This window comes from Denticeps clupeoides, chromosome 7 (genome assembly GCF_900700375.1).
Source record: "Denticeps clupeoides chromosome 7, fDenClu1.1, whole genome shotgun sequence".
NCBI lineage: Eukaryota > Metazoa > Chordata > Actinopteri > Clupeiformes > Denticipitidae > Denticeps > Denticeps clupeoides.
Window position 1 is genome coordinate 22740001 of NC_041713.1, and position 26882 is coordinate 22766882.

Here is a 26882-nt window from a genome sequence, read left to right on the forward strand (position 1 = left end):
AACACTGCAGCACGGCACATGGTGACACGGTGAAATGAGTCCTCTGCTTTTAACCATCACCCTTGGTGAGCAGTGGGCAGCCATGACAGCGGAGCAGTCTTGATGGTTAGAGATTTGCCCCGTAAAGACGTTTTGTATTCAGCTAAGAGACTTCCAGCTCATAATTTTTAATTCTGCGAGGTTGGTAGTAGCCTAGTGGGTAAGACACTCGCCCTATGAACCAGAAGACCCAGGTTCAAATCTTACTTACTACCATTGTGTCCCTGAGCAAGACACTTAACCCGTAGTGTCTCCAGGGGGGGACTGTCCCTGTAACTACTGATTGTAAGTCACTCTGGATAAGGGCATCTGGTAAATGCCGTAAATGTAAATGAAGGGATCTAGCCACAGATATTCAGGCATGTTAAGGAAGGGGGAACATGAGAACCACGACAAAGCCTTCAGCTTCCTTTGTAACATTGTTCTGTTGTAAAGATCAGTTACTTTCCTTTTTATGAATGTCAGGAAGTTGAGTTCTGTTTGGGGGCCAAACCTGCACCACCGTGGTCAATAAAAGCTCATTTGAGTCTAGAATCATCTGAGAAGTAAACTTTTATCGGGCCATGGTCTACATTTCATCGTGTCACTCTGCAAGAATAGAGTACGAAAGATGCTGCGAGACACGCCATCGTGAACGCGCCAGGTTCCAGTGCGCCGTGACGTGGGCAGCAGCGACCAGTGCGCCGACTGTTAGTTCGGCTCAGTTCGTCTCGGCTCGGCTCGGCTCGGCTCGGCTCCGATCTGCTCTTCCCTCCCGCCGTGGTCCCGCTGCCCCGGGTTATGTGTCCTCGGCTACAGGCCGACTTGCGGGTGAGTCCGCGGCTCTCGGAAGCCGCTCTGGGGTCACGGGGTCAACTCTCCCGCGGTTCTGCTCCGCGCTGCTAACTTAGCCGCCCGCAGCTTAGCAGCTGCAGCCGAGTTCGGGCAGCTGCTGCCGTGGTTGCCGCCGCCGCCGTCCGGCCCGGGGCTCCGCTTCTGTTCGCTCGCCGGGCGCTGAGGAGGAAAGGCTCGCCTCAACACGTCCGGGTCTCTTCTCCCTCTCGAGGTATCTGCGCTCCATGTGCACGGAAGGGCTAGCTTCACCCCCGGCCGGCCGGCCGGCCAACAGTTCCGTACGTCCGCGCAGACATGTAGCGGGCAGCCGGGGTTCGGCCGGAGACAAGCGTCGAGACTTTTTTTTTTTTTTAAAGTGTGTTAAAAAGTTTATGTGTGTGTGTGTGTACATGTACATGACTGAGAGAGAGGTGTTTTATTTTATATATACACACACACATATATATATATATATATATATAGTGTGCATGAGTGAGAGAGAGCGAGGCGTTCAGGAAGAGTTCCGTTTGACTCTCAACGTGTCCCACAGACACGCGTGGGGCAGCAGTCCAGCAGGAGGTATTTTCCTGGAGAGGATGCGGGTGACATGAAAGCAGGCATCTCGCGCTTTTCCACGGAGAGGTGATGCACATGGACACTGCGGCAGGAAATTCCCTGGCTTTTCACTGGTGTAGAATTATTTTAATGAAACCTCTGGTGCGAGGTCTGGCTTGACAAGCTTTATTTAGGTGTAACATGAGACCAGAGTCCATTTTGGTCTTCTGGGATGGGCACTCCTGTCCCCATATTGTCCCCTGCTGTTTCCCTGCTGTGTTAGGCTCTCTGAGACAGAATTGCTGAATTGTATCCAGTGATTTTAGATTTTTTTTATATATATATTTTGAATAGATCACGTTCTTGTGTTTTGATGGAGCTTATTTGTCCTCTCTCATTAGATCCCACTAGTTTTGTTTTTCTTGTAAGATTTTGTGTTTCCTTTTTTGTTCTGTGTGTGACCAGGATAGCCAGTAGGTTTCTGCATTTATCACCTATTCAGGTGACACACTCATGTTGTTTTAGGAATTCAGTTTTTATAAATTTATTCATGTATTTCCCCCTCACGTGTGGAGAAAAAGGTGTTTGCTGAGGATTGCAAACAGATGCTATAAATTTGCTCTTCTGTTCCCCCAGTCTGGTTGCCCAGGGCAACAGACAATATGGAGCCCCGCCCACAGAAGACCGCGTATGTGCACTTCTAACTTGGACCAGCAGGTGGCCCTCGTTCTGACCTCATCTGACCCACTTTCACAGTGTTTTTTTGTTTTTTTTTTTTCAACTGTTTCATTTGTAAACGACTCAAAGATACATTCTATTAAGAATAAGATATATAGTATTATGATAATTATTTACCAGACAGTAGAATGTTTGCATGTGCTGGATGGGGATTTGGACCACTCATCATTTGAGATTTACTTTTGAGATTTCGCAAAAAAAATTCCCAGTGCCATGCTTATCCACAAGGAGAACGCAAACTCCTTTTTGAAATGATCACCTGGAGTTTGTCTAGGAGTAATTTTGGTCATGGTCATTTTTATTAATGTGGAAAATCATACAATTCCATTTCAGATTATAAGTATTTTATATGTAGTAATATCTGAATGAAGAAGTCGTGGCATGGATCTGAATCTTTTTATGTCCAACTGTAGCTAATCTTTCCTTTGTCCCCCCGGTGCATCGATAGAGAAAATGGCAGCAAAGGCGCCAAACCCGTCTCTTTTCTCCAAATTTTCCACACCGTAATTTCGTCCATCAGAATGAACCCGAAAGCGATTTCCCCCTGGCTTCTAATTGCTTCAGGTAATTAAATTGGATATGATTACTCCACGGGGACCCGTCCTCCTGGTACATCCAGCTGGCGTTATTCGGTCAGGAATATATATCAACATGCACAGCATTAATTGTAATCTTTTGAGGGATTCTCATTGTGAAAAGCCTGCTTGAGATATCGAGTCGGCGAGTGTAATGAGCGTCTCGTTTGTTGTCCCTCTGTGACGGACTGCCACCGCTTGTTTCACGCTTATTTTCAGTTGCCTAGCAACGTGGACGAGGCTTGCAGCGTTCGTATTTGTGATGGAATAAGCATTTTGTGGTTTCCTTTTTTGGGAGGCAGGACGGCCTCCTGTTGGCTCGGGCTGCTCATGGATTCATTCTGGTGGCGTAATGGCCTTTCCAGCTAATTCCATGACGAGCTGGTCCAGGAACTCCTTCACACAGGAATTTTTAATAGGAAGCGCACGGGCTTGTGGGTTCGGGTAGACCCTCCTCCCCACTTCTCCCCGCGGTGCGCCGTTTCAGAGAGGCCCAAAGTAATTAACGTGCAGCCGGCGTGACCCCGGGAGTCTTCTTCAGCAAGGGGGAGGAGACGGGCGAGGGCTGACTCCGCCTCCCAGTCAAGGACAAAGACCCAACACCCACAACCGCTCTGCTCTCACAATAGAGATGCTCATGTTTTCTGTCAGCACCTGCTGTGTGTGTGTGTGTTTGTCTGTCTGCTGCAGTTAACTTTGTCTTCAGTCTTACGAGGCACCATGTCACACCGTACACTCAGTCACCTTTGACACGGGTCAGAAGTGACTGATGAAATGTGAACCCGTACCAGGTTCCTGTCCAGGTGTGAATTGGTTCGTCGTGTCCCGCGACATGCGAGGATTCTCCACAGCAGACCCAGCTTGTGGCATTCGTAATGCGCGTGGCGAATCGTAATACACACCTGCCCAGGCGCAGCCCACTCCAATCACGTTTCATTCAGTTTCCACAAATAATACTTCATTCGTGTGTTGTATTAAAATCATTGAAAATCCCTCAAAATCCCTCGTCCGTTCACTGGTTGACCAACGGGAATGCTGGATTTTGGATTTGACCCGGCTGTCAGATGTGAGCCCGACCACGTGCCTCGCCCATCTCCTCGCTCTCCTGCAGCAGGAGCTGTGACGGAGCCTCGCGGCCTCCTGACGTCACGCAGTGTTGGCGTAGCCATTGTCCTCGGCGGCGGTGCCGTCCGTCTTTCTGGTTCTCTCTCCCTCTCTCTCTCTCTCTCTCTCTCTCGCCCCCCTCCCCCTCCCGTTTCAGCTCCGGAGCTCAGCGCTTGGCGCCGCGACCATCCCGCGGATCTAGACGCGCACCTGTGCTCTCCTTTGTTTAGTTCTATGTCTGATTTATTTCCTGTCCTTTTTCCCTGGATGCGTTTGCGGCAGCGGCTGGATTTCGCTCTCGGGCCCGCGTGGAGGCAGCCGGAGGACGGCCGTGTGCCTGCGTGTGCCGGAGGAGGACGGCCGGCCAGCGTAGTCGGCAGCGGGAGGCCTTTCTGCGGCGGGATCCTGGCATCTGGCCTCCAGCTCCCAGGACGGGCGGGCGGGGAGCGTGTGTCGCCGTGCACGTCGATGACCCCTGCCGTGTAGCCGGCGTCTCGTCGTCCCCTTCTTCTCTGCCGCCGGCCCTCCCCCCCCATCCTTTCTCTCGCTCCCTCCTGCCCCGTTTCTCCGGCGCAGCCGCCAGCCGAGCCATGTTTGGCACAGAGTCCTCATGTAAGTACCGCGCATCCTATACCACACCGTATCTGTTTTGTGCATAATCTTCAGTGCTGTTCCTACGTGGCGTTTTTTTTCCCTGAGTGAACCTGGTGGATGGGTCTGGATGCAGGACCTTCCTCATCCTGCCTCCCTCCTCCTCCTCCTCCTCCTCCTCCTCTTTTTTTCTGCTGTTGTTGTGTTGCTCGTCGTGCACTCCGCGTGGGACGTTTACTGGTTTTGGACACGTGGACAGATCGGCTCGGGCTGTTGGCTTTGTGTAGCTTCTGATGTCTGCCGTGCTGTGTGTGTGTGTGTGTGTTTTTTCTCAGTCACTTTTATGGCTGAAGTGTTTTGTGATTTACATGTAGACGTATTTCTGCTGTATGACGTTCACGTGCAAGCATCTGATGTGATGCAGAAATTAATTAGACTGATTAAAAATGTAAAAAGGGTTTGATCCCGGCCATTCAACTTTTCCAACCTGTTTTCAATATCACACATGCTCCAAAACATCCATCCAAGTCCAACAGTTCATTCAGGCAGCATGAGATGTCAACATACCAAAAATCTTGTAGTATGAAGACTGCATGAACATAAACGTTTATTCATTAGCAATAAATTACTTTGTATGTTTGTTGCAGATTTTCAATAGTGACCCTCATTCTTATGGCCAAATGTGTGAATAGAAGGAAGTAAAGTTTAAATGCTGTGAAGAACTGGCAGATTGGTGAAATCAGAATCCTTTTTTTTTTTTCATTTGACTGCTTGTATGCTCTATACGGCACTTTGGACTTTTCCACCTCTACAACTGTAGGACGTTTTCTCTTCACCAACCCTGCACTGACACCAATTGCAGGATCACTCTACCCTCTCTGTATCACTCCTTCTCCTGGAGTTTTTCCTTGTGTGGGTTACATATTCTGAACTGCAGCAGCCCTTCTGATCATAGGGTGGTCATGTTTATGAGGTAGAAAATGTGAGTGGGGTTTTCAGAATTGTGGCCTGGCTTGGATGACCAAAATCCTGTTCAGCATTCTACCATACATTTGCGTTTATATTGTGGGTTCAGCATATGGAAGTGAGAAAAATAGAATTTTATCCTAAAGTCGCTTATGGAATTTAATTTCTGTTAATCAAATGATTATCACAAGTTTTCAGATTGAACATGTTAGAATTCGGCCAAATGTCACTGGCATGGCAGGTAAATTCCCAACAGGTACTTTTCTCATGGAATTAGGGCTCAAAAACAGTGCAAATTTGAAGCAAAATCGCAACTGGCCTGAATGCAGTTTGAAAATTGCAATGGCTGCGATTATTGTTGCAGCCCCTGGCTGACACAGAAGAAGCCAGTTTCAGAAAGAACGGGGCAAGCATTGCACTCTGAAACCCGCTGTTTTCTCTGGCTCTCCGTTTAACTTTTTGTTGATCACTGAAGTGATTGTCATTGTGATGCACAGCACACGGTGCACAGAGTGAAATGTGTCCTCTGCTTTTAACCATCACCCTGAGTGAACAGAGCTTGCTCGGGAGTGGTGCCCTAGCCCAAGTGGCACCTGGCTGTATGCCGATTTTGACTGGGAGAAAGCACCGTGAAAAGTAAGATAACTGACTACAAGATCATTAACAATCTCTGCGTTTCTCTTCATCTGACAGAATATTGTGTCTTCATGCACAGTACAGTCATTATTGTGTTTTTTGCAAGTAGCAAGCTCACTATCTCGGAGCCCCTTAAGTACCATGAAATGGAAGAAAATGATCCTGTGCACACAAGTTTCTGTACCATGGTCTGTGGGCACAAGATTAAAACCGTTATTTAATATTTCTAAAGCTTCTATAAAAAAGCCCCCAAAAACTCTTTGTAGGAACTGTTTGTAGGAATTCAGAAAAACATTTTCATGAGAAGCCATCGATACGCCCATTAATACACACTGCAAGAATGTTTTATCTTGTCATATGAATCCATGTGCCAAGTATAATTGGGTTTCTTTGAGGAGTACTGCCTCCTGTGAAGTTTGCCTTTACGCCTGTATGTTGACCCCTCAGAATCAAACTCTGCTTATATGATTCTAACTTTATTCTCTTTTTTAGCTTGAAAGCCATTTTCTCCATATCTATAACCATGCATTTTCCTCAGACCTTGTAATTGTTCCTGGAATGTCCTTCCATCGGTTGAGCCTGCTATATTTCAAAATGCACGGAAAAAGAGTCCGGCTGATTAGAATCCTGCATCCAAGTGCAGCAATAATTTTATTGTATGACATTCCAAAACGAAAATGATACTTGATTAACTGGGTCCTCTCCATAATGAGGTGTGTATCTTAAGCATTTAGAGATGTAAATTATTTTAAATAACTTGTGCACACAGGATAATTTTTTTTTCCCATTCGTGGTATTTTAGGGGCTCAGTGTACTACCCTTTTTAAGTCTGTAGCTTAGTGAACCAGCGCTTTGACTAGTTTGCTTGAAGTAAAGGTATTTAAGAGTGTTTGTGAACATTTGAGAGCCAAATGTCCATTGTCTTCAATTCAAAGCAAGGGATCATTACATAGGCCTCTGGCAAGCTATGAATATGGCTATGTCCCTGGTATAAGAGAATTAATATGAACATCTTTCTGGTACATCTAATCTCTTTTGCTTGACGAAGTCTGAAAATTATTTTCCATCCAGGCCTCATCACTATGACAAATCTGGGAGATTTTAAATGAGAGACATATGGACAATATAATTGAAAAGATAACATGAATTTAATGTGACACTTCAGAGCAACGCTTTTTTCTTTACAGTTGATCTGAGTAATGTGATATCATCTCAAGCCCTAGTCTGTTTTCCGTCTTGGTCTCAACTGGCCTTGATCTCAAGTCTCAGCAGTGTCTTGGTCTTGATACCCTCCGGTCTCTCAATGTCTTGGTCTCAACACTAATATACATACATATATACAAATATGATGTACCTAAAATAATAACACAAAAAATCGGATCTTTCATGTCTATTGAGGATAACCAAAAACAACTCGTTCAGGATGAATCTTGGCAGGACTGCTTTAGCTTCATCATATTCTTTGGACATCTTCTGGCTCTCAAGTCATTCCAAGTTTCTCTACTGGGTTGAGGTCTGGTCTCTGACTTGGCCACTCCAAAAGGCAGATATTTTCTTTTTTGGAAGCCATCCTGTTGTGGACTTGCCTCCATGTTTGGGTTGTTTTCCCCCTTTGCATCGCACCAACTTCTACAGACACCCTCACATTATACTGCAGAATTATTTGTTACAATTGGGAATTCATCTTCACCTCAAAGAGTGCAAGTTGGACCTGATGCAGCAAAGCAGGCCCAAATCATGATGTTTCCACCACAATATTTTACAGTTGGGATGAATGTTTTCATGGTTATACGCTGTGCTCTGTTTATGCCAGAATCAGTGCGGTGTGCTCATTGATTGGTCATTTTAACTGGGCACCCACTTATCTCAGTGCAACAGTGTGAGGAAGGTGGTACGCGGCTGCAGTCTGGATGTTGTGTTTTTGACAGTGAACATTGCTTGTTGTGGCCAGTACATATGAAATAGCTTTTCCATTAGTTTACTGAAATAATGAGGTGTAGTTACAAAACTCATTATGTGGTGGAATCGTGAGGGTAGTGGACAGTGATTGCTTTAACGACGCCTACTTTTGCACTGGATGTAACATTGGTCTACACAGAATGAATACACAAATATTGCATGATTGTGTTATTGCCTTGTATGTATAACATGGCTGGACCTGGTTTTACTGGATCCCAGTCAAGTTAAGTGCAATGCTAGTCCCAGCACCAGTACTCCAGCTGAGAGCCGAGGGCCTGTAGTTGTACGGTGTACGTGTACACCATAGTCTCTGAATTCACTGCCTCTGAAGGCTCTTATTTGGCAGGTCTCTGTAGTGAGAGAACAGAATGACCACCATCACTTTAGATCCTTTTTCTAAAGACACAGGGAAGCTGGTACAGCTTTTTCAGTTGGAGAACTTCCCTAATTGTGTTCCCTGTGGGGGAATGTGAGTACAACAGACCAGTCATGCATTACATAGTCATATTTATGAACGGGTGGTCATAGCGTTTTCATAGCCACGGCGCATCTTTGCTTTTTTGTAATCTACTGTCTAATCTACGGCTAACCATTCGGGTTAAAGTATATGTATTCTAAAAAAAATATTGCTTGTATGTCGCATCAAAGTATCAACTGCAGTGTTTCCTGGAGGAACCCCTGGCAGCTACTTAACTTACCAGTGGGTCATCTGGGAGGTTTGTGAAATGCTAATCTGTGGCATTGACCCTTGCTTGACCCATAGTGACATTAAAGTCAGCCGGATGTGACCTAATTCAGGGGAGAGTACCCCTGACCGGTCACACCCGTGAAGACTGAACCCTCACGTTCAGAAGTATGTCTCAGATATTATATAGAGAATATAATATATAATTGATATAAAAATATATATTATATATATATTTAAAAAAAAAAAAAAAAGTTCAATATATTTTTTGTCACTCGTTTCAGAAAGTGAACCCCCCAGTATAATGTAGTTGAAGTTGTGCTTTATTGTCATTTCATCTATACACATGTTAGACAGCACAGTGAAATGAAGCGTTTCTCCGGAACCTGGTGCTACATGTTACATACTGACATAAAGTATGTCAGACACAGACAAACTGGGCTACATAAAATGCAAACAGTGAACACATGCAGTGCAAGAATAACATTTACACAAGAATAACATTTACACATTTGCGGTCTGATACGGTGCCGTTCCCAAACCAGACAGTGATGCAGCTGGTCAGAATAATATAGATTCACTATACATAGAGTGAAACATCAAAACCCTTTATGACTTACAGATAATGAAAATCCCAAATTCAGTGTCACAATATTCAAATTCTTTTTAGTAGTACCTGTATAAAATGTGTTAATGAAGTGCATTGATATTTTTAACAAAATGTGCAACTAAATTGCAACACGCAACCATATTATGTGCTTATTTATGAAAAATATTCTTATGTCATTCTGTGAGTCACCAGCATTTGGTTTATCCCATGAGTTATTGAAATGCTCTACATGTCATTTGAGAGTTCAACACAGTTCATGTTTGGAGAAATTAGCCATTTTGAAAATTTACAATGGAAAAATGCTGAGTAAACCCAGGCATTCATGAGATCTTCTGCATATTTCTGTGAATGTACAACCTACAAATCTAGATCAGACCCATCCCTTCCTGTAATCATTCAGATAAAAGACTGGTGTTGGTTTATCACATGTTAAATTGAGAATTTGCATTGGCCTTGTTCAGTTACCTCTCATATCATCATTTTCTTCATGAACTTTCTTGGGTGGAGTAAAATAAGGGGGCCTGGGGTCGGTCATTAGATGTAGTTTTGGAGTTATGGCACTCTGCGTGTTTGTGCAGGGCCTGTTCAGCATTGTTGACATAATTTGGGACAGAAAGCCAGAGAGAGGACTATGCCGGGTGGGACCATGATAGAAATTGCATTTCTGTCAGAAACTGCTTTGTTCCAGGACAAGAGAGGGCTGGATCACTTTGGTGTTGTGGGTGAGGTACTTCTATTAGGGTTTTTTTGTGTTTGTGGCAGATTTGACATGTCTGTACTGTGGATTGACATGTTCGTTCTGCGCTTTTGGAGTACTGACCTGGCTCGTATGGAAGAAAACCTATTCCATCTGTTTTTGGAAATTTTCCAGCCTTTGAATTTCAAACACTTAATTAATTTATTTATTTTTTGTTATATTTTACCTGTACAATTTTCCTGTAAATCATTTCTCTATTTACTATGCATATTAAATTCACAGCACCAAGATTTCAAGTAATTTCAGAAATTCTGTGAAATCATCTGGCAAACAAGCAATTGATCTTGGGTCTCGACTCCACAAACCTTCTGCCCGCCTGTCCACTTCACGCTTGGGTTAAATTTCAGTGCGTGCACTGTGTCGCTCGTCTAGCCACAATACATTTTCACTTTCAGTCTGAAGAAATAATGGAGCTTTCGCTCCGGCTTTTCTTTTAGATTCATTAGCGTATTGTAACAAGTCAGGGTGGGTCTTTCTACAGGCCTAATAAATCTACATGCAAATAACCACAAGCTGTTGATGGTGGCGCTGTCACCTTCCCTTGACATATTCTCCTTTTAAAGCTGCTAACTAATGGTCTGAATTTTTACTGTCATGCCTTTTGGTGTTTTATTAAAACTGGATTTCCTTTTGTGCATGCACAGCACCATATAATGTGATGGGAATATCAGCCACTCGGATGTGTCCTGATAGGAGTGAACAGTAAGCACAGTCCCTCGGTCTTCCCTGAACGTATTGATGGAGGTCTCGTGTTCAGACGTGCTCGGTGGGGGTGTACACCAGTGGTCAGCTGGAGATGTAAATAGGTGGTGACATGTTGATGGAAGCTTATGGGCTGGGCTATGGTTTCAGCACTGGAGCCCGAGTTAAAGGTCAGGGTAATTTCTGAATGTCATCTCGATTCCTGCTCCGGCTTGTCTCATCATTACAGCAGCATGGTGGCTTCATTCACAGCTCACCTCAGTTTTCATGAAACGAGACGGTGAGCATTAAACCTTGCTGAGAACAAGACGCCGGTTCGTTTTCATGATTTAATCGTGAACATTCACTGTAGAGTACAGCTCCTCATAATTCAGAGAGTTTGTCATGTTTTATCCTTTTGCTGCACTCTGTGTCAAGGCAACCAGTGTTTCCTGCACGTCTGAATTATATTTGCACTGGTAATCCACAACAGAATGAAATCGAGTTGACTGGCTGGTCCATATTTCAAATATTGCTGATATTTCAGATGTTTGAAAATGGGAAGTGTGAATCATTGGCCAATACATCAAACAAATATACATTTTTAATTCATTGACTTCCTATATATTGTAAAAAGTGTATTCTAAGCCTTTATTCGGTAAAGCAGAAGCCCTGCTTTCTGAATGAAGCGTCTCACGCGGTACATTTCCACTTTTCGCCGTGCTGTGAACACTGGTGTCCTTGTTCTGTTTAGAACTAGTCGTATTCTGCTATTTACAGGTGATGTCGATGACCTCACGTCGTGTCCTTGGCTCATGTGCAAAATGACGCAGCACAGCAAATCGTTTGCATTTTGAACATTTTGAAAGATGACACGCAGCTTGGTGCTGACTTCTTAATAAATGTCTATTCAAATATATAGTTATGATTGCAAGCATATCATGTGCCGAAGGCAATTTATGAGACGGGAGCAACCCATGCTAGACCGGAGACCTCACAATAGGGTGAGTTATCCATAAAGTCTGTTTTCATGAAATAGCATTGATTTTCTGTGGCAGCCAGTAATGAGTAGCATGTCTGAAAACCCCCCAGTTTCACTGCATCTTCTTCTTGATCAGTTCCGATCAATAATAGAGATAAATGGTGCTGATTGTGAATGTCATGCCTTCTTCCCTCTTCTTCCAAGTTCAGCTTTAATCACCCTGCGTTGGAACACACATCAAAGGCCGCCGCCGTCATCTGCTCCTGTCGGTACGGATAATAAAATAAGATAAACCTTCATTATTAAACCTTCTGTAGGGGCCGTGGTGGCCTGGCGGTGAAGACTTTCACTTTGAATATGTGCCATAATGTGCAGATGAATATAGTCTTTAAGCATGCTTGTATTGCTTTTTTACAGAAAACAATATGGCAGTACTATTGTATTTTCAGGATTGGTTGTGTGTGAAGGCCATAGCAACACATCTTTCATGGAATTTCTTTAATGTTTTTTGCTGTGTTCAGTTTGCTCTAGCTTCGTGCTAGCTTTGCCTTGCCTAATGTGCAGGCGCTGTGATGTTGTCATGGTTACCTTCACCTTCTGAAATTAAAGGACGAGCCTCCCCCACGCTCCGTATTGGCTGCATCTGTCTTGCATATCTCCTGATGTTACCAGGAGGAGCGGAGCTGGGCTTGGATGGAAGAGACGGGTCGACCAGGTTAAACATTCCATTTAAATCTGTGGCCGCTGATGGCAGGCTGTGTAAATTGTGCGTGCGTGTTTGTACGTGTGGCCAGTGTGTGGCTGCTGCCCTTCATCTCCTGTGACCTTTTATATTGTGTGAGTTTGTCACTTTAAACACAGGAGACCTCCAGCGAAATGATTCATCGGGTACATATCTGAACCCCGCCCCGGCCCGGTTCTCCTGCTGGAGAACCTGTAGGAGGAATAAATTAGGCGTCGTTAGAGCTACGTTGTTCAGAACCACCAGCAGAGGGTAGAGTGGCATCATGTCTCCAAATCCGGCGAACATCAACGCAGACGCTTGTGTGTTTGTGCTTGTTGTGGGGGTGCAGCATCGATGGACACTTGAACCTGGTCACGCGTGTTAACGGAATTCTGGAGGGGTGCCTGATGTGAGATTACTTTCATTTTTTCCCATATCGTAATCTGTACAGTGCTTTTCGGAATGGAATATCTTATACGAGTATGGCTTTTGTTTGATGTTAAATGTATTTATTTTGATATTTCAGTATGAATTCCTCCTACCGTGCAACATGGAGGTCCAGGATTTTGATTTAATTTTGTTCAAGTAGTGTTTGTTTCATTCAAAAACTTGAATACCTGCGTCCCTTCCTAGAGAATACACATCCCACACTAAATTAGGCCAGATCAGGGTCTGAAATGTCACACGTTGCGTCCTGGTCTAGGACAGGAACTTGGATGGGGATGGAAATGCTACGAATGGTTTAGCAACTTTAATAATCAAAAAGAAAATACAATTAAGCAAATAGACTAAATAAAGAGGTCTGGCCACTCTACTATACAGGCCTGGTGGATTGCTGCAGGGAAGGTTCTCCTCCGTCCACCGAGGACCTCTGGAGCTCTGACAGGGTGACCGCCAGGTTCCTGGTCACCTGCCTGACTAAGTTCCTTCTCCCTTGATTGCTCCGTTTAGGTGACCGGGCAGCTCAAGAAAGAATCCTGGTGGTTTTAAACTTCTTCCACTTATGGATGATGGAGGCCACTGTGTTCATTGAGCAGAAATGTTTCTGTGACCTTCTCCAGATTTGTTCTTTGACTTCTTGCTTGGTTTGTGCTCTGACATGAACCTTCTGCTGTGGGACCGTATATAATTTGCCAAAACCGCAAGTAAACATTTTTCACGTCGTCGTTATGGGGTGTGTGTGTGTGTGTGTGTGTGTGTGTGTGGAATTCTGAGGAAAAAACATTTTAATCCATTTTGGAATAAGGCTGTAACAAAATGTGGAAAAGGTGATTCGCTGTGAATACTTTTTGGATGCACGGTATATGTTAGTTATTGTTGAATCTACGTGATCATTTTACACGTTGTTTTGCAATAAATCTCTATTCTAATTTTCATTGTGATCAGTTTGAAAATGATTTATTCTTTGTTGGTGCTGAGATCCTTTACCTGCACAAACTGCACCTCCCATATCGTACTCCCCGCAGCCGCTGTAGTAACCTGGACGAAATGTCCCATGTTGAACATGCGAGGGAGGTTTCATTTCCTGTCTGTCTGTTGGAACTCAGAGCTTCTGTGTCAGCAGGTTTAGGTCTAATAGGCCTGTATACAGATCAGAGTGATGCCATTACAGGCTTGGCTGGAGGGATGTCCCTCTTGTCACCCTTTACCTCCAACAAGTCCAAAAATGGACGTTTACAACTTCAGAAACACCTCAGTTAATACTCCAATATTTAGGTCTCTTTCCGTCCCGGTCACCTGCGGACGATTCTGTCTGCTGAGTGTGTGTGTGTGTGTGTGTGTGTGTGTGGGTCTGTGTTTTGCGGACTGCATGAATGGGGCTCTCAGCAGCCAAGCGCCTCTCAGGATGTGTGAAAGGAGCCCAGCTGCTCTGCATCTCGACTGGCTCTGTCTGCACATGTTCCCCCACCCGGCCCTTTCACTGGCCCCTTTTCTCTGCGCTTGCCCGGCCTAACTTCATACACACATACGGCTACTGTGCATATGCCAGCGCACATTTGTGCTCGTCTGTGATCTGGGAGCTGAGGCCAGTTTGTGTGTTTCTCTTGTTGACTACAATATGCACTCCTCAGTACTGTAGTACTAAATGTATCATTTATCCATCTCTTTTTATTCTTCTGCCATTAGTAAGCATGTTCCTGAACACGCTGACCCCCAAATTTTATGTGGCTCTGACTGGGACATCCTCGCTAATTTCAGGACTTATTCTGGTGAGTAATTCCACAGCCTCCCATGCCGTATGGTAGTGCTACGCAAAAAAGGTTTTCAGTGTCTGGTCAAAAAAGTATGGTTTGTTCAAGCTCTTTAACAGTAGGTGGCAGTGTTGCCAGACTTATGATAATTATCATATTTGTACCATAATATTCCACTCTGAACAATGTACGATCAATAATTCCAAAAATCCCATAATGTACAATAATTCTACCCAGTTTTATGGCCAAGTTATTTCATGAGCATGACTGGGTACAGATCTCTGTTTTCATTAGGCTGTACAGACATACTTAGCTTGTTAATGTGTAGTTGTCATTACAGCCAATCAATGCACAATGTAAGACATCAAACCTGTGGGATTATGTAATATTATTATGGCCTGGTGATATGAATCCCTGATAATGCACAAACTACAGATCCCATAATGCAGTGCTTCAGTTGCATTGCCGAACTCGATATTATAGAAGAATACCCCCAAACAGAACAGCACTACCAAAGATGAAGTCGAATGCAGCTAATTGAGTGCATATTCACTTCCACCTCTGGAATTTGTACCTGTGGCTTCTCCACTCGTTTTCTCCTCCTCTCCTCAGGGTGGCTGCACCAGTCTCACTCTATAGATGCCTGGTGCTCTTTTTACTTTGCAGATATTTGAATGGTGGTACTTCAGGAAGTATGGCACTTCCTTCATTGAGCAAGTGTCTGTGAGCCACTTGCGCCCCCTTCTCGGGGGAGTGGACAGCAGTTCCCCCAGCAACTCCAACACCAGTAGTGGAGACACAGAGTCTAGCCGACAGAGTGTGTCAGGTAAGGTAGAAGTGGCCAGACCTGCAGAATGCTCCTCACGTGATGTCGGACGAGTTGAGGAAACCATGTTGAAGTCGATTTTTCTACTCTCTCTGCCCATCTGTACCAGAATGTAAGGTGTGGAGGAATCCACTCAACTTGTTCAGAGGAGCCGAGTATAACAGGTGAGTTACTCCAGGCCCACCACCTGGCACATGTACACACACACACACACACACAAGGTTTTTACTGTTCATTTAGATCCGATAATAGGGTGAGAGCTCTAAATGCACATTCAAGATCTGGCCGAAATGTTGCACGTTAGATGACTGCCCCCTCGGCTGGTTTCTTGTGTGAAAGAGGAAGTTCATTTGTAATCTTGCCCACAGCAGATTCAAAGAGCCCATATGGAAACTTGCTCTGCTGGTGTTAAACGTTGATGTACGACATATCTGTTTAATTAGACATTTCCAATCAGTATTTGACGTTTTAGGCCTTAATGAGCGCTTTCCTTTAACGGGTTTTCAGTTTTTAAAAACTCATGTCCACATGGAGATGCAGAGAATGTCCCGAACGCTGTTCTAGCCCCCCACCTCCAGAGTTCTCCTAGTTAGATGTGTCTCCAGGAAATTGTGCCGTTATAGGTCAGGCTGGAGGTTGGGATAATAAATCCGCATTTTTACAGAAGAAAGCCTCTTCACCATCCACGTGGATACGCAGAAAAGAGAAATTCACTGTGGAACCCGTTCATTCCTGCTCCCCTGAAACGTGTGGACGCAAGGCCAGATTGGATAGAAGTTTTCCCGTTTTAGAGAAAGAAGGGCCTTAATGCCTGCGCTATTTTTCTGTTTTTTTTTTTTTTTTGTGACTTCTGACCATATAAACACCCTCTTCAGATAAGGTTGCCGTTAACAGGCTCAAATCTGATCCACTATAGAAGGTGTCAACTGGAATCGGATTTTTAATGCAGTGTCTGAAGAAGGTTAAATAATCAACCAAACTCGATTAAACGCAAGAAGTGAATGGCAACGAGTAGAGAGGTTGGAAATACCCTCCAGGACCAGGGTTAGCGTGAATGCTAAGTTTGGGCTTGTGTGTGGCAGGTACACGTGGGTGACCGGCCGCGAGCCCCTCACATACTACGACATGAATCTCTCAGCACAGGACCACCAGACCTTCTTCACGTGTGACACGGATCACCTGCGCCCGGCCGATGCCAGTAAGAACCTCTCAGCCGCTCCAGTGCCCCCTGCTGGTCACCCCACACGTTTTCTTTTTTCTTTAATCTGTCTGTTTCTCTCCCTGTGGCCTTGTTGGCAGTAATGCAGAAAGCCTGGAGAGAGCGGAACCCACAGGCACGGATCTCTGCTGCACACGAAGCGTTAGAGTTGGAAGAGTGAGTTCAGTCACACAAGTTGAAATTGAAGTGATACACACAGCACAGCACAATGTGACACAACAAAAAGTGTCCTCTGCGAGAGGGGAAAGGCCCCAGGTACCTTGCTCAGTGTAGGTTCTGGATTTGAACCCGGGTTTGATTCCAAGTTTTAAAAACCACCCTCTGTCTCTGTTTCAACCTTAACCCATAATAATTTGTGACTGACCGTAATGATCTTGTAATCCCAAATCCTTTTTAATCTGTCTGTTGCAGCTGTGCCACTGCATACATCCTCTTGGCTGAGGAGGAGGCCACCACCATCGTGGAGGCGGAGAAGCTTTTCAAACAGGCGCTGAAGGCCGGAGAGAGCTGCTATCGGCGCAGCCAACAGTTACAGCACCACGGCTCCCAATATGAAGCCCAACACAGTGAGTTACGCACCAAGGTGGCCATGTTCTCGGCAAGAATAAAATCTACATCCTAAATGCTTTCAGTTCCGCTGGAACGTTTGGGGGGGTGAATAAAATTAATTTGCTGTCGGTTGTGTCGGATGCTTTGGGCTTACTCAGTGTCGACCTCTATCTAAAGGGTCCCTCACTAACTCTCATCCTTTGTGTGTATTTCTCAGGAAGGGACACAAATGTATTAGTTTACATTAAGAGGAGACTAGCCATGTGCTCCCGAAAGCTAGGGAGAACAAGGGAAGCTGTCAAAATGATGAGAGATGTAAGTCTGAACTATGAACACACAATCTCAATCAGCCCATAAGACAGTGTTTGTGTTTGTGTTTGTGTTTGTGTTTGTGTGTGTGTGTGTGTGTGTGTGTGTGTGTGTGTGTGTGTGTGTGTGTGTGTGTGTGTGTGTGTGTGTGTATGCACGTGCACGCACTCGCTCACTGGTGCCTCTACAGTATTACATGTAACAACAGTTGTATGTTTTCCAGTTAATGAAGGAGTTCCCTCTCCTCAGTATGTTTAATATCCACGAGAATCTGCTGGAGTCTCTGCTGGAGCTGCAGAACTATGCAGACGTACAGGCGGTCCTTGCAAAGTATGACGGTGAGACTCGTCCAAGTGAGCCGGCGCGGTATCTTGTGTTGATAGTGATGATGATAACATATTAGTGCTGCCAAGGTTAACTCAACATCAAGTCTGACCCTTCGTGTCGGCCCAGCCAACTGCTGAATGAGGGTGCTTTCACACCTTAGTTTGTCTGGTCCGAATCATTTGGTGAACTTTGAAAATTGAATCGTTTTTCCTCTCGGTTCAGTTCCCTTTCACACAGGGAAAAGCCATGCATCACTTTAAATAACACGAGAACCTTCTCTCTGCTGATTGGTCAGGTTTATCGCCACGGTAACAACAAAAGTAATTACAGGAAGCAGATCTGCTATTGTGGCCTTTTTTACGTGGAATTGGAGGGACATGATGGAAGTAAATTTACACAGGTTGGCTGTTGCCCTGGCGAATTTGTATTTTATTACATGCAATCACCACATAAATGTAGCACGGTTATGAAAACAATATGCTGATGCGCTGGAGTCACTGAAGCCGCATAACACAGGATGTGGATATCAAAATTTACCCACAATTCACTGTTCTCAAATCATGTGACCGTGCGCGTTCTCACCAGGTGGACTGCACCAGAGTTTGCAATTTCATTCGAATCAAGACACCTCTTTTGTGGCTCTTGGTGTGGTTGTTTTGGTACACACATAAGTGCAATTATTGTGTTCACACCAGACAAAATGAACCGCACCAAGAGTGAAAACGAAGTTGAGTTCGATTGAAGTGCACGAAAGCCTGAAGGTGTGAAAGCACCCTAAGATGATTTTACATCCCTGGGTCACTTACAGCTCTTGCCATGGAGCCACTGCAGTCAGTCAGCTAGCACAAATAAAAAAATACCATAACCAGATTTGAACCCTTGCAAAAATGTTGTGACCCTAAGCACACATATTCTAGCTTCTGGTTAGCATCCCCAAGGACTGACATTATGAACTTAAAACTGCTCTTTAAATAGTTTTTACAATTTAATATGTAAAGTGAAGTGGTTCTCATTACGATACACTGCAGCACAGAACACAGTGACACCACGAAATGTGTCCTCTGCTTTTAACCATCACCCTGGGTGAGCAGTGGGCATCCATGACAGGTGCCCGGGGAGCAGTGTGTGGGGACGGTGCTTTGCTCAGTGGCACCTTGGCGGTTCGGGATTCGTTTCCTCACCTTCTAGGCTACCACTGTTCCACTATTAGTTATTATTGACTTTGAACACCCAGTGAATGGGGGTATTAATGCTACTACTAAAACTTATGTCTTTACTGTATTTATACACCACTGTTGTGAATAATTATTGCAGACCACAGATTGAGAACCAAGGCCCTAGAGAAGCGTATTTTACAAATCATTACATTACAACATTTTAGGCAGTTTACTGATTACTGATGTTACTGATATTTTTAGCGGCCAATGCCATGCTATATATATATATATATATATATATTTTTTTTTTTTTTGTGAGCCAGTGAGTTAGATGTGTGGCAACACTCTGACTTGGAATTGAGGTTAGAGGCTTGCAACATCGCCCTCTGTTGCATGTCCTCACTACACTGCATCAATTCCCTGAATCAGTGTTATTCCTTGCAGATTGAATTTCATTCTTGGAATGAATGTTTTTAAGTTTTAATTTTTGCCATTGTGCATTGCTGTTGTTGTAAGGTTAACCCCTTTAAAAATATAACTCTGTCTCTTCACAGATATTAGTTTACCAAAATCTGCAACAATATGCTACACAGCAGCCCTCCTGAAGGCCAGAGCTGTGTCTGACAAGTGAGTCTCCCAGTCGTCTCCTGTTTCTTACTCCTTTTCTACAATGTTCTGTAACTATTCCATTGCCTGCAGCCCTCTGTGCTGCACACGCTGAAAGAAATGAGCTTTATTGTGACATCTTTGTTTGGTGGCCCTCACAGTGGTGATTGTGTATCCTCACACCTTGCAGATATGAGTTTATCTCCTAATTTTAAGGCCTGAGATACTACACCAACACACACACCCTTTTGTGTTCTTATCATATCAAATGGCCCCACATACCTCTATATATTTCCCAAGGCTGGATCTTTCACACACGCACAATTTTAGTTATTATGTGATCTGCACCGTAAGTTTCCTGCAGGCTTTTTGTTCTAGCAGCGATTTATGAGCACATTTTTTGTGTTTGAATTTCTCTCATTAGATTTTCTCCAGAGGCAGCATCTCGGCGAGGCCTGAGCACAGCAGAGATGAATGCCGTAGAAGCCATACACAGAGCAGTGGAGTTCAACCCACATGTACCCAAAGTGAGCTCATACACAATCTCCTCACCCAGCACAGAGCAAGCAGCGTGGCATGTTTTAATATCCCAGTAAAAAATATCTGATTCAGGTAATATTCTGATTGTTCGTGTGACTATAGCAATTGCTATAGTGTAACAGCCACGATCAAAGAAATCTTTTTATTTATTTATTTTGCTTTCATTACTAAAAAAATTGTAGATTTGTGGACTGTGAATATTATGTGGAGAACAGAAAGCAGACAGGCTTTCCTTCCTTCCTCCTTTCCTTCCTGTGCAGAGCAATTCTGTTTTTACTTTATATCTCATTCATGTCACCAGAACCAATTTTGTCCCGCACCCACTGTTAAATGTATAATGAAACACCTCATCAGGTTTTTGACCATGGTATATAAGAATGTAAATGTGTCTGAAGGGAGGGGTGTAACACTCGTTCTGTGTCCTCAGTACCTCCTAGAGATGAAGAGTTTGATCCTCCCGCCAGAACACATTCTAAAACGGGGCGACAGTGAGGCCATCGCCTACGCCTTCTTCCACCTGCAACACTGGAAGCGGGTGGAGGGCGCACTCAACCTGCTGCACTGCACCTGGGAGGGCAGTGAGTATACACACACACACACACACACACACACACACACACCCGCCCTACCGTCTGAACGGATGCGGAGCCAGGCTTCAATTACAAATTTAAAGACTGGGCATACAATTGAAGGCACTGTAACGTTGAGCTGGTAAATGTGTGTGGCATAGCAACACTGCTGAATAAAGACCATTAGGTAGACATTCTCCTTGTGGAATGAGACAGTCCTTGTGGGGAATGAATGTCACAGTCAGGTACAGCTTTATGATTGAAAAGGCTTTGCCCCTGTACATTTACAATCAGAAGCTACAGGGACAGTCCCCCTGGAGACACTCCGGGTTAAGTGTGTTGGGAAGGGAAGTGGGGTTTGAACCTGGGATGTTGTGATATTTGTGGTTCATTGGCAAGTGTCTTACCCACTAGGCTACTAACACCATGACGTATTCCTGTCCAGTAAAAAAAAAAATGTAAAACATCAACAACCAAACACAAAAATGGAACAACCTGATTCTGTCTGCTCAAAAATGTGCCATTTGTTTTGATACAAAGACTGTGTGCACTGTCACCCTTACAGGGTAAATGGAGCCGACCCGGCTTCTTTAACTCCCATACATGCTATTCATAGGGTTTCTGTGGATCCTTAAAATTTCAATCGGATTTTGTAAAATTAAGGCCATAAATATAATTAAAAATCACTAGTAATACTTAAATACAGAGTTAAAGCATCACATACTGTAAACCCAATAAATATATTTACTGGTAACCTCTAAATAATTTTTAATATGTGTTTTTTGTGCTTTTTGTCTTGGACTGAAAAGACAATATATTATGACATTTTCTCAAAATTTACCAGCTGACTGGAGTTTGGGAACTTTAGTACCTATCTTTAGTACCTATCCTTTCCATATGATTCACTGTTGTAATTGTTAATTTGATTTGGAAATCTCGAAAACCATCGTCAGGTGACTGTAACCGCATATACAACATGTATATAACATACATATATATATATACACACACACACACACACACACACACACACACATATATATATAAAACTTAGCTTATTATTATTAGCTTATATTGCAGGGGGGCTTATTACTTTTCACAGGGTTTTATCCAAACGCCACACCACAGTTCAAATTCTGTTTTCTTTTGACATTCAAAGTTACGCCTACCCTGTACAACAGCACATTTTTCTTAAAGCAACACGCACATTTTACATGCCGTATGTGTGACGTCACAATGACAGCCCAATGACAAATTTGGATCCACACCTAAAACCATAAAATGTCCCCTTTATATCCAACAGTTCCTATATACTGTTTTGAAAAACTTTTGAAAAATTATTTTATTAAGCTGCAATTTATTATTTTTAGGGGATTTTTTTTCCCCCGAATCATGGCGCCCTGAAATAAGATACTGAAATCACCCCCTAGTCACCCCCTAGTGGTTTGTTGCTATACAGGTAATATGAGTCTGGTAACATTGACAAAGGTGAAATTTGGAAGGAAATTTTATATATAAAATAATAACATATTACTTAAACATAGTTGATGACTCGATGAAGGGTCTTAAAATTGATGAAAGGTCTTTAAAAGTCTTAAATTTGGCTTCCTTAAATCTGCAGATACCCTGTGGACACATACAGTGGCTACGGAAAGTATTCAGACCTCCTTTAATGTGTCCCTCTTTGTTCTATTGCAGCCATTTGCAAATTAAAAATGTTCCCTCATTAATGTACACACAGCTCATATTGACAGAAAAACACAGAATTGTTGACTGTTTTGCTGATTTATTAACAAAGATAAACTGAAATATCACATGGTCCTAAGTATTCAGACCCTTTGCTCAGTATTTAGTAGAAGCACCTTTTTGATCTTATACCGTCTTAAGTCTTTTCGTGAAAGATACAAGTTTTTCATGCCTGGATTTGGGGATCATCTGCCATTCCTCCTTGCAGATCCTCTCCAGTTCTGGCAGGTTGGATGGTGAACGTTGGTGGACACCAATTTTTAGGTCTCCGGAGATGCTCAATTGGATTAAAGTTAGGGCTCAGTCAAGGAGTTTTTGTGAAGCCACTTCATTATTTCAGCTGTGTGCTTAGGGTCATTGTCTTGTTGGAAGGTAAATCTTCAGCCCAGTCTGAGGTCCTGAGCACTATGGAGAAGGCCAGAATACTGTTCTTGACCACATTCATCTTTCCTTCGATTGCAACCAGTCGTCCTGTCCCTGCAGCTGACAAAACACCCCACAGCATGATGCTGCCACCACCATGCTTCACTGTTGGGACTGTATTGGACAGGTGATGAGCTGTGCCAGGTTTTCTCCACACATACCGCTTAGAATTAAGGCCCAAGCGTTTTACCTTGGTGTCATCAGACCAGAGAATCTTATTTCTCACCATCTTGGAGTCCTTCAGCTGTTTTTTTTTTTTTTTTTTTTTTTTTAAAAACCTTTCAAATGTCTTGCACTGAGGGCCGCTCTGCTATAAAGCTGTGACTTAGGGCTGCAGTTATGGTTTACTTTCTTCAACTTTCTCAGATCTCCCAGGTTTGAGATGCAGGGGTGTGGCTTTTTAATCAAGTCCAATCAGAACAATCAAACACAGCTGGATTTAAATGAAGGTGTAGAATCATCTCAAGGACGATCAGAAGAAATGGACAGAACCCGAGTTAAATATATGAGGGTCACAGCAAAGGGTTTGAATACTTAGGACTGTGTGATATTTCAGTTTTTCTTTGTTAATAATCTGTAAAAATGTCAACAATTCATTTTTTTTCCCGGTCTATATGAGGTGCTGTGTGTAGATTGAGGAAAAAATTAACTTAAATGATTTTAGCATATGGCTGCAGTATAACAAAGAGTGAAAAATTTAAGGGAGTCTTTAAGGGGAACCCTTTCTGTACCCACTGAATCTTAAAATTCAGCATAATCCATCTGACTTAAAGATGTACGGTTTTTAATACAGATTCACGGTTCTAGCTTGTGTATAAAGTTGAATCATTTCCCTGTGCCTTTAAAAACGTTATACGGTTTAATGGCATCAACAACTGAATACAGTCAGCAACAATAGAAAATGTTTTACTCTACCTGACCCAACTGTGAGTGACATTTCACTCTGTCCACAGTGTTTGTCTCGCAACACAATACGTAACGCTTTATGCCCCCCAGTGTGAGCACAGACAATACACTTGAGCTGCCAATCGATCTGTCACACACTCCATCGTGTCACTGGATCCTTAACATTTACTGGCATCAGTTAGGAACAAATGCTGTGTAACGTATATGCATTCTGATTGTGAACACTGCCGTGTTTGGAGAAGTGTGGTGTGTTTCGGTTTTAGGCAGTTTTTTTTGACAAGGAGACTGTCTCTCTACCTCTCTTTGTCCCAGCCTTTAGAATGATCCCCTACCCTCTGGAGAAAGGCCACCTGTTTTACCCATACCCCATCTGCACAGAGACAGCAGACAGAGAGCTGCTACCAAGTAAGCGATGTTCCTCTCTGTTCCGTCACAGGGCCTGTTCAGCGCTGGTTCTTGCTTGTCTGTTGGACAAGGCTGGGAATAATACCCAAGTTTGAGATTTGAAGACTCGTGCCCTAGGTCTATACCAGGGGTCAGCTTTGGATAATAAATAATAATTTTCTGCATATTTATTTTTACAAATTGTTAGAAGATTATTGTAATCTTGTAACATTAAAATGCAATGTCACCTAAAATATGCATCATAAATGCCCTTTATGCACATATGTCCACCAGTCGATCCCTGGTGCATACAGGGCTGTGCCGGTGTGAGCATGTGACGTTAACCCTGTGACTCTGTGTGTAAGCAGTGTTTCACGAAGTGTCGGTGTACCCGAAGAAAGAGCTGCCGTTCTTCATCCTCTTCACTGCTGGACTCTGCTCCTTCACCGCCATGCTGGCGTTGCTCACACACCAGTTTCCTGAGCTGATGGGTGTCTTTGCTAAAGCGGTGAGGGGAACTTTAGCTTCAATTTGCTTTTTCCTCTTTGCTCACATGGAGTATAGCGTGCCCTCCTTTTTCAAAATGCCCTCCATTTTGAACTACTTATTAAGAACATGATCAGAGGTGAAGTTCAAATAGTCCATTCAACCCAGTCAAGGTGGTGCTGATTTGATGATTTACTGAACTTAACCTTTAACATTGTGTTTGGGAAATGTAAAGTTTCAGCACTACTAGCATTATGTTAATTAAATCCTTAGAGGTCCTGCTGGGGGAGCTTTCAACAGGTCTAAAGTCAAAGGTGTCTTGATCTCTGTTCAAACTCTGTGTGTGTTGAATATAATCAACATTATATATTTTTTTTTTATTTCTCTCCCTGCTGTACTCCTCTACCCTGCTGCAGTTCCTCAGCACCCTGTTTGCACCTCTGAACTTCATCATGGAGAAGGTAGAGAGCATCCTGCCATCTAGTCTGTGGCACCAGCTCACCAGGATATGAACCTGGCCAGAACTACAGAAGGACCAGACAAGTCCAGGAGCCAGAGGGACTATGGCGGCAGCCAAAAGGCGTGGAAAAGCGCTTTGTTTTCCCCTTTCTTCAGACACATGTAAATCCTGTTTTTGTTGTACAAAAAAAAGGTGGTTAAATGCAGTCATGGAAAAAGGGAAAAATAAAGACTTTTATGTACTGCTGCAACTGTCTGTCTAATTTTCTACCAACTGAACTGAAATGAAAAATGCAAAAAAAAAAAATTGTCGATTTCCCTCAAATCCTCAGTATAAAGCTAGTATAAATTCCATTTAAGAATACAATAAAGCCAGCAAATGTCCAAACCATCCAGGTGCCTTTTTATTAAAACACAAATGTGTTTCTTCACATCGGCTGCTCTCAGGCAGACAAGTTCCAGTTATTTCTAGTATGGCTTGATTAGTCCTATGTGCTGTCCAGAAAGCGCTAGTCAAGGCTGGAGTTCTCTTCAGAAATACATTGTTCCATAAAGACCCTAGGCCTTTTAACACTGACACACTGCTGAGACATTGTGTGTGTGGTGGTTTTTTTTTTTTTTTTGGTCAATTAATTGTTATTATACAAATGTTGTACTCACATGCTCACATCAAGTAGTTATTAATGTTTATTAAAGTGTGAACACATTACATTTATGCCATTTATTAGACGCCCTTATCCAGAGTGCCTTATAATCAGTAGTTACAGGGACAGTCCCCCCTGGAGACACTCAGGGTTAAGTGCCTTGCTCAGGAACACAATGGTAGTAAGTGGGATTTGAACCTGGGACTTTGTGGTCTACTGGTTCATAGTAGCCTTGTGAGTAAAATACTCGCCTACCACCCAGAAGAACCCAAAAAGAGTCTTTTTCCTCAGTCAATTTGTTCATCTGCATTAGTTGATTTACATTTCCATTGCATTAAGTATTGAAATATGTCAACATGTGCTCTAAAACCTCCATTGTGGTGTCTTCTCCAAAAAGTAGAAGGTGCTTTTTTTAATTGTAGAAGAATGGAAACCTGAGTGTCTGGTGGGCTCTGGAACTGCAGGCTTCATTTCTGCTGGTCCCTCTTTACGCGCTCTTGGGTATCTGGCATTATATGAATTTTTCTGTCACACTCCAGAAGAAACTGGGAGAGGTGGGGGTGTCAGTATCATGTTGTCCAGAACCTGGTCTCTCTTCCTCTTTTGAATTCCATGTTTCCCCAGTAAATCAACAGATAATTGTTGAATGCGGTCCTGGTGCACCATGCTGCTACATCAGGAAATTTTTCATCAGTCCGTGATCTTTCTGGATCACTCAGCAGTATTTGACACAGTCAACCACAAGACAACCTTCCCAAATTCTCCCACTCTACAGTCCCTGATAAAAGTCTTGCTGCTTATCTATTTTGCCTGCTTTTAACCTGACTTAATAAATCAATTGGTGTTAGAAATATCTCATATGAAAAGCTAAAACCCTTGTATGACTTCCATGAGTTAGAAGGACTGCATCCATGTGGTTTGGCAAGGATTCATACAATTTATTAATGAAATCATCAGGAATAGCAAATAATGCCGTCTTGCATGCCTCCCAGAGTCCATCAATATTCTTTGGTCTCATCTTTACTTTACTTTATTTTGCTGACGCTTTTATCCAAAGCGAATTACAAGAGGAAGACACCAGCAATTCTCGTTCAATTTCTATAGATTTTGAGTTTACAAAACTAA

General features: G+C 43.4%; 1 protein-coding gene across 9 annotated transcripts; it reads left to right on the forward strand.

The window, feature by feature from the left end:
* The first annotated feature begins 647 nt into the window (after nucleotides 1-647).
* On the forward strand, nucleotides 648-25472 carry LOC114794168 (suppressor of tumorigenicity 7 protein homolog). 9 transcript variants are annotated; one of them, XM_028986540.1, is made up of 16 exons: nucleotides 648-849; nucleotides 4107-4436; nucleotides 14543-14625; nucleotides 15274-15433; nucleotides 15543-15597; nucleotides 16516-16631; nucleotides 16733-16808; nucleotides 17064-17218; nucleotides 17419-17516; nucleotides 17719-17848; nucleotides 19549-19621; nucleotides 20025-20127; nucleotides 20568-20718; nucleotides 24097-24189; nucleotides 24534-24676; nucleotides 25071-25472. In XM_028986540.1, the coding sequence occupies exons 2-16, from the start codon at nucleotides 4415-4417 to the stop codon at nucleotides 25164-25166; spliced, it is 1554 nt and encodes a 517-aa protein (XP_028842373.1). In that variant the 5' UTR covers nucleotides 648-849; nucleotides 4107-4414; the 3' UTR covers nucleotides 25167-25472. The 9 variants fall into 9 exon arrangements, with proteins under 9 accessions (XP_028842373.1, XP_028842379.1, XP_028842380.1 ...); XM_028986548.1 differs by lacking the exon at nucleotides 648-849 and adding an exon at nucleotides 926-1084; XM_028986544.1 differs by lacking the exons at nucleotides 648-849; nucleotides 4107-4436 and adding exons at nucleotides 11498-11713; nucleotides 11901-11960 and having other exon boundaries at nucleotides 25071-25470.
* Nucleotides 25473-26882: the final 1410 nt, after the last annotated feature.

Excerpts from the sequence above, each read along its gene's own strand:
- LOC114794168 (XM_028986540.1), top strand. The coding sequence starts at position 4,415 with ATGTTTGGCACAGAGTCCTCAT. Across the intron at positions 4,437-14,542 it reads GTTTGGCACAGAGTCCTCAT|TAAGCATGTTCCTGAACACG; the intron begins GTAAGTACCGCG and ends TTCTGCCATTAG. Across the intron at positions 15,598-16,515 it reads AGAGGAGCCGAGTATAACAG|GTACACGTGGGTGACCGGCC; the intron begins GTGAGTTACTCC and ends TGTGTGTGGCAG.